Below are 12,591 nucleotides of genomic sequence, written 5' to 3'. Positions count from 1 at the left end.
AGCTGTATTTAAAAGACCTGGAGAACCTCACCTCACTCACTCATTATCTAAGCCGTTTATCCTAATTAAGGGTGCAGGAGTGCTAGAGCCTATCCTATTCATTGGGCAGAGGGCGGGGAAACACTCTGGACAGGTCGCCAGTCCATCACAGATATCATAAATTGACCTGTACAATCTCTGGATTCACATTCAGTGACCTTTATTTAGCCTGGATCAGACAGGCTCCTGGGTAAGGTATGGAACTTGGACAGTGGATTTTCTTTCATCTCACCAATTATCTAGAAATGTCAGAGCCTGCGCTGGTGAAATTCATATTAGAAAACTTTGAAGATGATTCCGCAAACAAGAAGTGCTAGGCAACCTACAAAGCATTTCAATCAACAAATCAAAGGGTGCAACATCTTCATTCATGAGGTAACTTTCTTTGTTTTTGATGCAGCTATCATGCTTTTTTCATATTATTTCCTGTTTGTTAAAGGGCTTGGCTAACATAAGCATTGCCTAGCAGGGCCAGTCAGTTACAACTCCAGTGGTAGGCAGTGTTCCCTGAGGAGATGGATGATGTCAATGCCTGAACTGCCACATCCAGCTAGATCTGGTCACTTTAAATTTCCGTCAGAGAAGCAGTAACCTAACTCTCATGACATGAAACTTTCAACACTGACACCATTATAATACATAACCATTATATTAATCTCCTTCACTATTTGAAATGGACATTGTATAATTTACTTTGTGACTTTGCCGCATTGACTCTCGTCACCAGACATTTAGCCTAACTGCACATGTTTGAAATGTAAATTACAATGACAACTCACATTACAGAATTATTAGGCTATGACAGCTCAGTGTCAAGAGATGTTCTTGATCTTCATGAGAAGAGGAAGTTTTTAGCAAAGGCCCATCGTGTTGCATGCACTCAGAACTTTTGGACAGACCGTATGTGTCATTCTTTCATGACAGTAACAGCTCAAACACTTGTTGATTTCTTAGAAAAGTAAGCACACTGGAGCTAGGGTACAGAGTTCATTGATAATACTCTTCAGTAGAGTGATCTTCACTCCAAGGCATGCTTTTTAATGTAACAAACATAATCTTGCACACCAACCTTGGGCAACAAGCATGCTCCACACATTCACCACAACTCATTGTGAAAGATGAACTGGAGAAACTACGCGGTTTGAGGGCAACAACAGCTAAACACAAAAAGCCTGTGAGTTTTCTGCACCACAGATCCCCAATTCTAGGAGGTTTTTGAAGATACATTTGGACAGAGCAGGTCAATACATAATGCCATTTTCACAAGGTGGTACAAACAGAGGTAACAGAACTAGTCAATATCCTGGAGCCATTCGCTAAAGCATCAAGGTGTGAGCAACACACTATAATTGGTGTGGTTGTGCCATCAGTGATGACATTGCATGAGCGCATACTCAAAGCAAAGGTTTTCTGGAAAAGCAGCCAGAGCCAAACATTATGTAACAATTATAACCATTATGTTTTATTCTTTATGCGGCCAATTTGATGGCTTGTTTCAGCTCTTGCACATGGCCACACCTCATCATGCTGAATCAGAAAAGATAGTCATGTGGCAAAACAATATAACAAATATTTTCTGACCTTGTCCCAAACTACAGTTTTGCATGGTTAGAGAAAGATCACCATGTCTGAAGATGTGAAGTTGTCCTTGAAAAACAAAAGCAACAGATGGCATCATCAGAGAGCTGAAAATCTTCCTGATGTTGGAATCTTTAACAGCAGTTCTGACAGAGACACCAAACAGCAGAGAAGAACTCATGGATGGCCATCTTATGCAAAATGAAAAGAAAAGCCTGTACCCACCCATACCAGGTCAACAGTGGTCTGTTCACTGGTTTTGAGTGTTTTAGAGAAATATCAAGGGTGATGATGATCTATGGCAGAGTTTGCAAGAAAATGCTCTCTTCACTAAGCTTCAAATAATATTTTAAATTCATTTGTGTTCCAGAGACCTCCACTGAGGCTGAGAAGGTATTCGGCCGAGGGGCTCTATTCATGACCTCCACAACTCCTCTCCTTTTTGATAAACCACACATGTAACAAGCGTGCATAAGAAATTTCACAGAAAACATGAGACTGTGTAATATTGGGGAAAAATATTTATGCATTACCTCTTAGTTTTAAAGAGGAAATGATTATTTTAAGATATGTTCCCAAGTGTTCAGTTTAAATTTGGATTAGTTTTATGTCATGAAATGACTAATATTCAGTGAAAACCATGAATATATTTTTCCTATAGAAAGTTATTGTCTTTATTTTCATTTTTGCAATCTGACTGAGCAAATCCTGTCCAGAACACTAAGAACCACATTCAGTCCTTATTTACATATAGTCTCTCCCGGATATTTAAAGAGCTGACAAGTTGTCACACTGCTGCAGTTTGACATTTATCAGTAAAAATGGATGTTCTGCAATATGGAGTGATCCTGGCTTTCATTTCAAGTGAGAAATATATTTTTACTAAGAAGCTCTGAGATGAAAAAATCTCAGATGACTTGATATTAATCCTCTCTTTTTTCCAGGTGTTTGTGGACAGTCACTGACCTCATCTGAGTCTGTGGTGAAGAATCCTGGACAGTCTGTCACTCTGTCCTGTACTGTGTCTGGATTCTCTATGAGCAGCTATTACATGCACTGGATCCGTCAGAAACCAGGGAAAGGACTAGAGTGGATTGGATTCATTGACACTGGCACTGGTACAGCATATGCCCAGTCTCTCCAGGGCCAGTTCTCCATCACCAAATACACCAGCAAAAACATTCTGCATTTAGAGGTGAAAAGCCTGAAAGCTGAAGACACAGCTGTTTATTACTGTGCCAGAGACTCACAGTCACACAAATAGCTACCGTGCTGAACCAAAACTACTCAGGCATGTCTCAGTGAGAAATACTGACACAGGATTCAATATGAAATATTTTCTATGTGAAACCTCATGAGCAAAACAAACAGAAATTGCTGCTGTCAACGGGGAAAACCCAAATGCAGGATGCAGACTCAGCTTTAGAATAAATGAGATTAGGTTTATTTTAGTTTTAGTGAAGTAGACAAGGCAGGTGAGTGAAGACAAGGCTGTGAGCATGGCTGGATGAATGGTCAGCAGGCGAGAGGCAAGCATTAGATACAGGCAGGCAAGAGAAAGATCCTGGGTGCAGGGAGACAAGGATTAGTTCAGTAAACAAACAGAAAACACGAGAACAGGTAAGAATTCACAATTCTAAATGGTGAAGAAACGAGCAACAGGGGGAGCACAGGAGACACAGGGGAGAGGGAAAACACTAGAAGCATAAGGAATAACAGGAAACACGGCCGCAACCGTGACAGCAACCCCCCTAAATGAGAGCCTCCAGGGGGGGCACTAGGCTTATCTGGATGGTTGTGATGGAAGTCTGAATAACGGACTGACAGATACAGGCTTTAACTGGGAGACATGGAAGGTGGGATGAATCTTCATGGAGCTGGGAAATTTGGATTTAACAGCAGAGTGATTAATGATGCTTTCAGTTTCAAAAGGAATACAGCGGGGCTAGAGAGTCTGTCTTTAGTGGAATTTCTTTAGAAGGCAGCCAAACTTTTTAACCTAGTTGGTAGTCGGGTGCAGAAGTCTGGTGGTGATCAGCGATGCATCTATTGCAGTCGGCGGAACAGAACAGAGCTGAACAGGCATCCTTCCAGATCTTGTGGCATCGGCTGAGATGGGCCTGGACAGATAGTATAGCAATCTCACCCTCCTAAGCAAGGAACAAAGGGGGTTGAAAGCCTAAAGAACATTCAAAAGGGGACATCCCAGTGGCAGTTCTGGTCAGAGAGTTGTGGGCATCCACGATCCAGGTAAGTTGTGAGCTCCAGGAGGACAGATTCTGCGCAGAGACACAGCGAAAAGCTGCTTCCAGGTCCTGACTGGCCTGTTCAGTCTGTCTGTTTGTCTGTGAGTGGAAACCTGAAGAGAAATTCACCGAGGCGCCAAGGGCTTGAGAGAGGGATCTTCGGGCTTGATAGATGAATTGGGGTCTCCAGTCCAAAATGATGCCAGAGGGTATGCCATGAAATCGGAAGACATGATAGATAAGGAGATCGGCCATCTCGTGAGCTGTAGGAAGTTTGGGGAGAGCCACAAAGTGCACAGCTTCAGAAAAATGATCCATAATGGAGAGTATTACTGCATTGCCTTGGGATGAAGGTAGACCAGTGACGAAGTCAAGAACAATGTGAGTCAAGGGGCGACTAGGGACAGACGAGGGGGAAGCAGCCCCGCAGGTGGCCAGTGGGAGGCTTTTCTGCGAGAACACACAGTAAAGGTGGACACAAAGGCACCGGTGTCAGCATCCATGGTGGCCCACCAAAAATGCTGTTTCAGGAGCGAAGGGGTGCGACGAATGCCTGGATGGCAGGCGAATCGGGAAGTGTGCCCCTGCTGGAGAACCTGGGAATGGACAAAGTCAGGCACAAAGAGACGATTAGGGGAACAATGGCTTAAGTCAGGTTGAGTCTGTCGGGTCTCTTTTACCATGGAGTAACAGCAGCCACAACACAGGATGACGGAAGGATGGAAGGACTCCACGTCCGCCTGCTCCAAGGCCAAAATACAAAGAGTCGTATGTACGGCTCAGAGGGTCATCGCCGGCCACCTGCCCTCTATCAAGGACCTACACCACTCCAGGAAATGTGCATGGAAGATTGATATTAACAGGATAAGAAATGCATTGTCATTTCAAGATGCTGAAAAATTGGTTCATGCTTTCATTACCTCTAGGTTAGACTACTGTAATGTCTTACTGTCTGGATGTTCTAATAGGTGTATAAATAAGCTACAGTTAGTTCACAATGCAGCAGCCTGAGTTCTTACTGGAACCAAAAAATCTGATCACATCACCCCTATCTTATCCACACTGCACTGGCTCCCAGTCAAATCTCGTATTGATTCTAAAATCTTACTATTAACATATAGAGCATTAAATGGTCTTGCGCCACAGTACCTGCGCAAACTCAGGGAACAGCCTCCCAATTAATGTTCGAGACTCAGACACAGTCTCTATGTTTAAGTAAAGGCTGAAAACTTATCTGTTTAGCCAAGCCTTTTGTCCATTCCCAGGTTCTCCAGCAGGGGCACACTTCCCGATTCGCCTGCCATCCAGGCATTCGTCGCACCCCTTCGCTCCTGGATGTTCTAATAGGTGTATAAATAAGCTACAGTTAGTTCACAATGCAGCAGCCTGAGTTCTTACTGGAACCAAAAAATATGATCACATCACCCCTATCTTATCCACACTGCACTGGCTCCCAGTCAAATCTCGTATTGATTCTAAAATCTTACTATTAACATATAGAGCATTAAATGGTCTTGCGCCACAGTACCTGCGCAAACTCAAGGAACAGCCTCCCAATTAATGTTCGAGACTCAGACACAGTCTCTATGTTTAAGTAAAGGCTGAAAACTTATCTGTTTAGCCAAGCCTTTTGCTAATAGCTCCTTATTAGGCAAAGGAGCAGATCTGGAGGGTTCTCGGGCATAGAATGTTTGGTGAACTGGGATGTTTGGATGCTGTCCCCCCCCCCCCCCCCCATTCTAACATGTTCACTCAGGTTTGTTGACTGTGGAGTGGGTGGCCGCCTTGTGTCCCAGAGTGCCATCATGTCCGTATTACCTTCTAGCTCTCCCTTTTAACTATGCTGTACTAGCTAGTCTTGCTCGAGTCTCTGCCTGCACTCGGCACACGATGTATATTTACCTTAACCATTATGTGGAAATGAACATCTAACAATGTGTCTCTCTCTTTCTCTCTCTCTCTCTCTCTCTCTCTCTCTCTCTCTCTCTTTCTTTCTCTCTCCCTCTTTCTGTCGAGCCACACATGCTACTCCTGAGACACCGGTGATCCTGACTCCCCCTGCCCTGTGGACCGATCTATCCTGGTGTTATCATCTTTCATACCCGTGTCAGCCTCCTGTCTACATCGCTATCCCCTTTGTTCATGCCCCAATTTACTTTCAGTTGTCACCTAGCCCACAGCCTGTTTGTAAGACTCTCCTCAGGTGTACGTGTGAATCAAGACCAAGAGCACATGACAGCAAAACAGCTTCTATCCCAAAGTGGTAGTCCTTCTCAACACCTCCTGAACTCTTGCACTGTTTGTTGTGTCAGGGCCCTAGAAAATTCTTTTTTGTGTAAGGCCCTTAGAAAAAAAAAAAAACTTTGTTAATGCCTTTCTGATATTAGTGATATTTTGGTTGATGTTAATGCTCTGTACGTTGTATATTGAAAATAACTACAACTACCATAATCCTTTGTTTTTACTTATTTGGTAATAATGTGTGTTGCCCCGCAACCTTAATGATGTAACCAATCCTGCGCGAGTTTAAAGTTGTGATGTGTGTTGGGCCAATCAGAAACTGTGAGACATTAAGCCAGCATCTAGAAGCTACTGCTGCACGGCGGAGTGGAGAGGGAAGTTGGATTTGGTGCCACGAAGGTTTCTGTTGGAGAAACCGGGGACTAGATCGAGTGAAAGCGGACTTTGCCAGCCTGTGAGGCCACATTGTAGCTGATCTGCTGAGGAACTGCTGCTCAAGAGGAGCCTACAGGGTTTATTTTGTGAGGCTAAACTGTTCTTCGTGCCGCAGGGTAAGCGCGACTGCAAAACCAAGTGAGTGAACTTTGATGTCATCTATGTCGGATCTCATTCTCCATTCGGAGTTTCACGAACTGTGAGTTTGTCTCAATGTGCACCAACATAACAGGCCCCAAAGGTTTATTGCAAGTTTGTAAGGTGTAGTGAAGAGTCGAAACTTTTGCTTGTGTGTTCAGTGTATTTTGTTTTGTGATCAGTATCCATTGTAATCTGAGACCACTGTGTTACAACTGTATTGTTTCGCTGTCATTTTGTGAAGTTAGTGGGTTGCCTCGCTTAGCGAGTGCGGGGAGAGTATTCGGATTGCAATTGTTTTCTTTTGATAAGAGTTATTATTTGTCGGGTTGCCACGTAATTGGGTATGGTGACAAAACTGATTTGAAAGTATATTTGTTATTTCATGTTAGATAATCACACACACACCCCCATACGCTCTCATCCACATACACTCACGCACGCACATTCACACACATACATGCAAGCAAGAACATATCCACACTCACTTCTTTATTTCATGAGAAGTTACAAAGGGTAAAATAAATGTCACCAATTTGTTAAATTTCATCAACGTGTCATTTCATTACTGTTGTTCAACTGAAATACCGATAGTAGGGATCATTCATTGCATTTATTACTTTTATATTAAATATATCTGAAGATCTACATATTTTCTGCCAGGTAGCACTGGTATCGTATTTCTTCAGTGGAGGCACTGCTCTGTTTAGTTTATTCTCATCTTACTTGGGTTTTCCTTTTGTTATCGTCCATTAGTATCTGCAATCCTCACCTTTTCTAACCCTAGACCCGCAGGTCCTAATTTTAGTGGTAAACAGGAGATCCAGCTAGCTCACCATCAATGGTAGGGAACCCAGGATTCTGTTTTATTATATCAACGGGAGTGTGACTCGTGAGTACCTTCTGGCGCCAGGGAAGAAGGGGGTTACAGTTGTATTTGTATTTATGTGGAACCACTGTGCCTTCAGTATTGACTACTCATACTACATTACCACCTTCTGTGCCTCTGTATCAATCATTCATACCACACACCACTGACCTACTGTGAATTCTATATATCATCTACCATTTAGCACCTATCAATTGAATTACACCATGCACTATCCTGGTGTTGACTGTTGTACTGTATATCATACTGTGTATTGCAGATTGTACTGCATATTGAATTGTATTGTCTATAATACGTATATTGCAGGTCCTGTATTGCACAGTGTTGTATATATTGTGTATTAATTGTATATTTATTGTGTATTTTGTGAACCGCATGGCGAACACCAAGTAAAATTTCTTGTACACGTAATGTACCATGGCAAATAAAGGTGATTCTAATTCTGATTCTGAATTTGAGAAGTGTAACATTACTGGACTGTGTCCTCAAAACCTGCTGGGTGCAATACTACAGTTAAAGCAGGGGAATTTCCCCTCTCTTATTTTCAAGTCTTTTACATAAATGTTTCATTTCCATTTCATACTTTTCAGTTACTTTATGCAAATGTAGTGTCACCCATCTGTTTGAAAGAAAATGCCAAACAAGAGCAAATTTTTTTCTGTAACACTGATTTCCCCCAAAAGCATATATCAGAATTAATTTCAGAATTGCTTTATTAGTTTTATACGTTTATATGTGACAATAGCTTGACTCCTGAGTACCTTCATGGAGAATGTAATGGAATCTCTTAAAGTCACAAGACTTTGTTTTGCTTAAAATCTTGTGGGAAAAGGCTTCATTAGGCAAGATCTATAATAAGAAGTGGTTTCTCATAAGAGTTTTTTTTTTTGTATCATTATTTTCACTTTTGCACAATTTTAAAAAGTCCTGATTTATGTCATTTTTAAAAAAAGTAAATAAACTCTGTATATGAGTACAAATACGAGACAGTTCAGAATAACTGAATAACAAGAGAGAAGAGAACAAAATCATTTTCCCCTACAATCTGCATTTGAATTTCCTGAGGACAATGTACAGCAGTTCACTCTCTACTAAAGGTCTGTATAACAAACCCATCAGCTGCATGTTTGACTGATTTACTCACCTGTCAACAGCTTATCATACAACAGAACCATGGAGCTGTGGACTGTCCTGTCTTATCCCAGTGTTATGGTCTATGAAATACAAGATGTGTTTGATACGGGGGATGTAACAATTCATCTGTAGACGACTGACAACCGCAATGTTTAAGGGATTCATAATTTAAGTTTGAAATGTCTAAATGAATCAACAAATTTAATAAATGAAAATTTTTCATCTATAAAATTTCATTGTTAAAATATAGAAATTATAGAAAATATAGAAAGCCAAATCCTACATACTGAAATGTCTCCAAGACAAAATGTAACAAAATCTCACGTGAAACCGTCTCAAGACCTTGATTTTTTTTCTCTATGTCCAATAACAATGTTACTGAGTCAGCTGAGCTGCTCAGGATTAGTGACTAAATAGTTTCTATTTCCCCATCTCCTGACTCTGAATGACAAGGAGACAAAGAGACAATAAAGAATGATGAACTTGTTAAAACAATACAGCAGCTTTGACCATCATAGAGTCACTTTACAAAACACTCTGATAACCTCACCGTGAACCTAATATGTTTTAACTGAGGGATAGATCAGTGCAGCTAGTGAAATGAAGTGTTTGTTATGACACATTAATATTTTTGAAAGTCCACATTAAGAGACATTATCTTAGTTCAGGCTCTGTCCATAGACCCTTTGTCCTGAAACTAGTCCTTTCTCACAGTTGATGAGAGAACTGAAGCCTTCTCCCATAGTGACAGTAGGCAGTAGGCATAGTAGACATAAGCTGGTCGACGGTGGTATAGCAACGGCATGCTAAGAGCTGTTGTTTACACGGTTAACCAGGGTAGCGACACCTTTAAGTAATAATTTAATGACTTTTAAGACATTTTAAATACCTGTAAAAGGGAAAAAACCACACACACCATTACTGCAGCAAAAGCAATCGACAAACTAGTCAACAGTATACACATTTAATGAGTTTTATTGAATTTGAATGACATAAATATTGATTGCACATTAGATAACATAACTGCCTTCTCATTAATGAAAATAAAAAGTCATGGCGATAGACCCAGTCCAAGGGGGGGGGGGGGGGGGGGGGGGGGGGGGGGGGGGGAGTGGCGCGCGCTGCAGCCCTCAAATCGTAAGCTGGACAAACACATTCTATTCTAGGTTAAAATGTGGATCACAACCACACAAGCACCTACCAAAGCGGAGTGTACGCTACCTCTTTAACGTACAAGTATACATTGGACGTTGCGGAAATGGAGATCGTGAATCACCTAGATCGTGATATTCTGGGATGACAGGTCAGAAGGCTCGGGCTTGGCTGAGGAAGCAGCGGGCTCAGGAGACGGCTGATCGTAAACAGGTGGAATGACAATACTGTCTCCACTGACTTTACCAATACTGTCTCCACTGACTTTACCGGTCGCCCAATCTAGATAGGGGTTGTGTTGAGATAACAAAGAATGACCCAAAATCAGAGGTGCATTAAGGGAGGAAATCAGATGAAACTGAATCGACACAATGGTTATAACCTAGTGGAAATTCCAGTTGAAAACCAGTAGCCGGACGTCTCCGCAGGATGAGAGCGGGTGAGTGTCTGTATTGCGGACAGATCGGTCACTTTCTTGCCACCTGCTCTCTTCGCCCAAAATAATAGGCTCACCAGCTGCAGTGGGGGTGCTGGTGAGCCAAATGGCCTCCCCTATTTCACGACCCAGAATGCAATTGCCTGCAACACTGTGCTAGAAACAACAATCCTTACCCCTGCTTGCGTTGGTAGACTCTGAAGCTGATGAGAATTTCATGGATGCTACCCTAGCCTCTCAAGCCCGAATTTCACTCGAGCCGCTCACTCACACTGTGAACGCCAACGCATTAGATGGACGACTTCTAGCCCGTGTGACTCATCGTTCAGAGCCACTATTTCTGGTCCTTTCTGGTAATTACCTAGTGGAAATTCCAGTAGAAAATCCCAGTAGAAATCCAGTTGAAAACCAATAGCAATTTCAACTGGTTCCTATTGGTTTTTATAGGGAAATTGAAACATTCAACTGGTTTCAACTGGAATGCCCAGTAGAAAAACCAATAGAAATTTCTACTGGAATGTATTGGTCTGAACTGGTCTCAGATGGTCTGTATTGGTTTTAGCTGGAGACAACTGGGTTATTGAGTTCACGTGAACTCACGTGGTGTGTGAAATGTTACAGTTGGCATTTAAATGGATTAAACTAATTTCAGTTGGTGGAACCTGGAATTATAGTGAATACATCACTGCATGCAATTTATCGTGTGATCAAAATGCTTGCTCTGATGTAATATAATTGTTTCAGTAAGTAGTGATCATGTCCAAATAAACTGTGTGTGCACTTCTTTGGTCAGTTATAGCTGGCAAAATATAATTAATAAAAATTGACCAGCAGGAAGGCAGAGAACTTTCTTTAAGCAACATACAACTTTAAAAATTAGTGTTTTTAAACTGAATATGAATTCATGTTCAATTTAAAAACACTTATTTTTAAAAGAAACACTAATGGATCAAACGTTTTACAAATGACTGGACATTTAAAAAAAAAACAAAAAACAATGTATTCTCTTTAGTGCACTTTGTACGTTGTTAATTGATGAATCAAACAATTCATTTCATTATCTAATTATTATATAATTATATATATTTCATTGTTTTTGAGTGCATTCTCAATGTACAGCACTTTCTCACCAAGTGCAGGTATTGGGTTTGTTAGACCAGTTGAGACCAATTGATTCCAGTTGAAATGAATAGCAGACAACACCAGTTACATCCTATTGGTTTCAACTGGGTTGAACTGGTGGAGCAGCCACTGCCCATGGCTCTATTGGTCTGAACGGGTTTTAAATGGTTTCAACTGGTATTCTTAACTGGGCAAACCAGTAGAATCTGAAAACCCAGTTGGAACCAATTGAAACCAGTACAGACCAATAGAGACCAGTTCATCCCAATAGACTGGCTATTGGTTTTTCAACTGGAATTTCCACTAGGGTATGCAGAAGTATAAATCAGCCTTAACGGTTAGCGTCATGCCGAAGAGAAAGTCAGTCTTTTCTAAAGACCTCTAGAAGGCTACCCGTTTCTTCATGAAGTCGCCTGCAACGAAAATGCTGCGTTCTGCACACACTGCAGGAGTACATTCTTGGTCGTGCAAGGTAGAAATGCCAACAAAAGAGATGACCAAACATAAGCGGTGGCTACAAGCACTCGCGACCTACTTCAGCAGAGCAAACTCCAGTGACAGATTCAATTATAAATCAAAAGGGAGAAAAAATCGCAACTATTTTTTGGAATTTTCACTTGCTCCCGCAATTTCATTGTAAAAAAACGTCGAAGACCATTGCAACATGCATCGCAATTTTTTAGAAAAGCTGCCATGAAATCAGGCATTTTAGGCCACAGCAATCCCCAAAAAAGGCCCGCGAAAGCCTGGAGGGACTGATCAGCACTCTAATCATTCAATGTAACTGTCAACACATGTCTGCCAAAATATATTAGAGTCAGTCATATTAAGTTGGCATTGGATTCTGTTATGTTTTACCTAATCCCAGTTCCTTGGAGAATGAAGGCCCATAAATTGTGTGTGTGTGTGTTTCTGGGTATTTCTGGAGTAATAAAAGGGTGACTAATTGAAAATCTTATACATGGGCTGACTGGACATGGACAAGAAGCTGAACAAGCCATTCAAGAATCTCAACAATTTAAAATGTAATATTGTTAAAGCATAAAAACAGAGTAAAAAGGGAAACTTCACAAAGTGTTGGAGTATAAAATCACTCTCCTTCAAGTGCTGCTGCTGACTTGCAGAGGGCGATATCTATCTGTAAATGACACTGCATATTTTCAGTGACATCTGAAAGGCAT

The 12,591-nt window shown here is 41.4% G+C and overlaps 1 gene segment (V, D, J or C); it reads left to right on the top strand.

The window, feature by feature from the left end:
- The first annotated feature begins 2,438 nt into the window (after positions 1 to 2,438).
- On the top strand, positions 2,439 to 2,881 carry LOC115819428 (Ig heavy chain V region 5A-like). The segment is given in 2 exon segments: positions 2,439 to 2,481; positions 2,562 to 2,881. Coding segments are annotated over 2 exon segments (363 nt in total).
- The last annotated feature ends 9,710 nt before the right edge of the window (positions 2,882 to 12,591 follow it).

The sequence above is a fragment of the Chanos chanos genome, chromosome 8, assembly GCF_902362185.1.
Source record: "Chanos chanos chromosome 8, fChaCha1.1, whole genome shotgun sequence".
Classification (NCBI taxonomy): Eukaryota; Metazoa; Chordata; class Actinopteri; order Gonorynchiformes; family Chanidae; genus Chanos; species Chanos chanos.
This window is presented reverse-complemented; position numbering and strand designations above follow the sequence as displayed.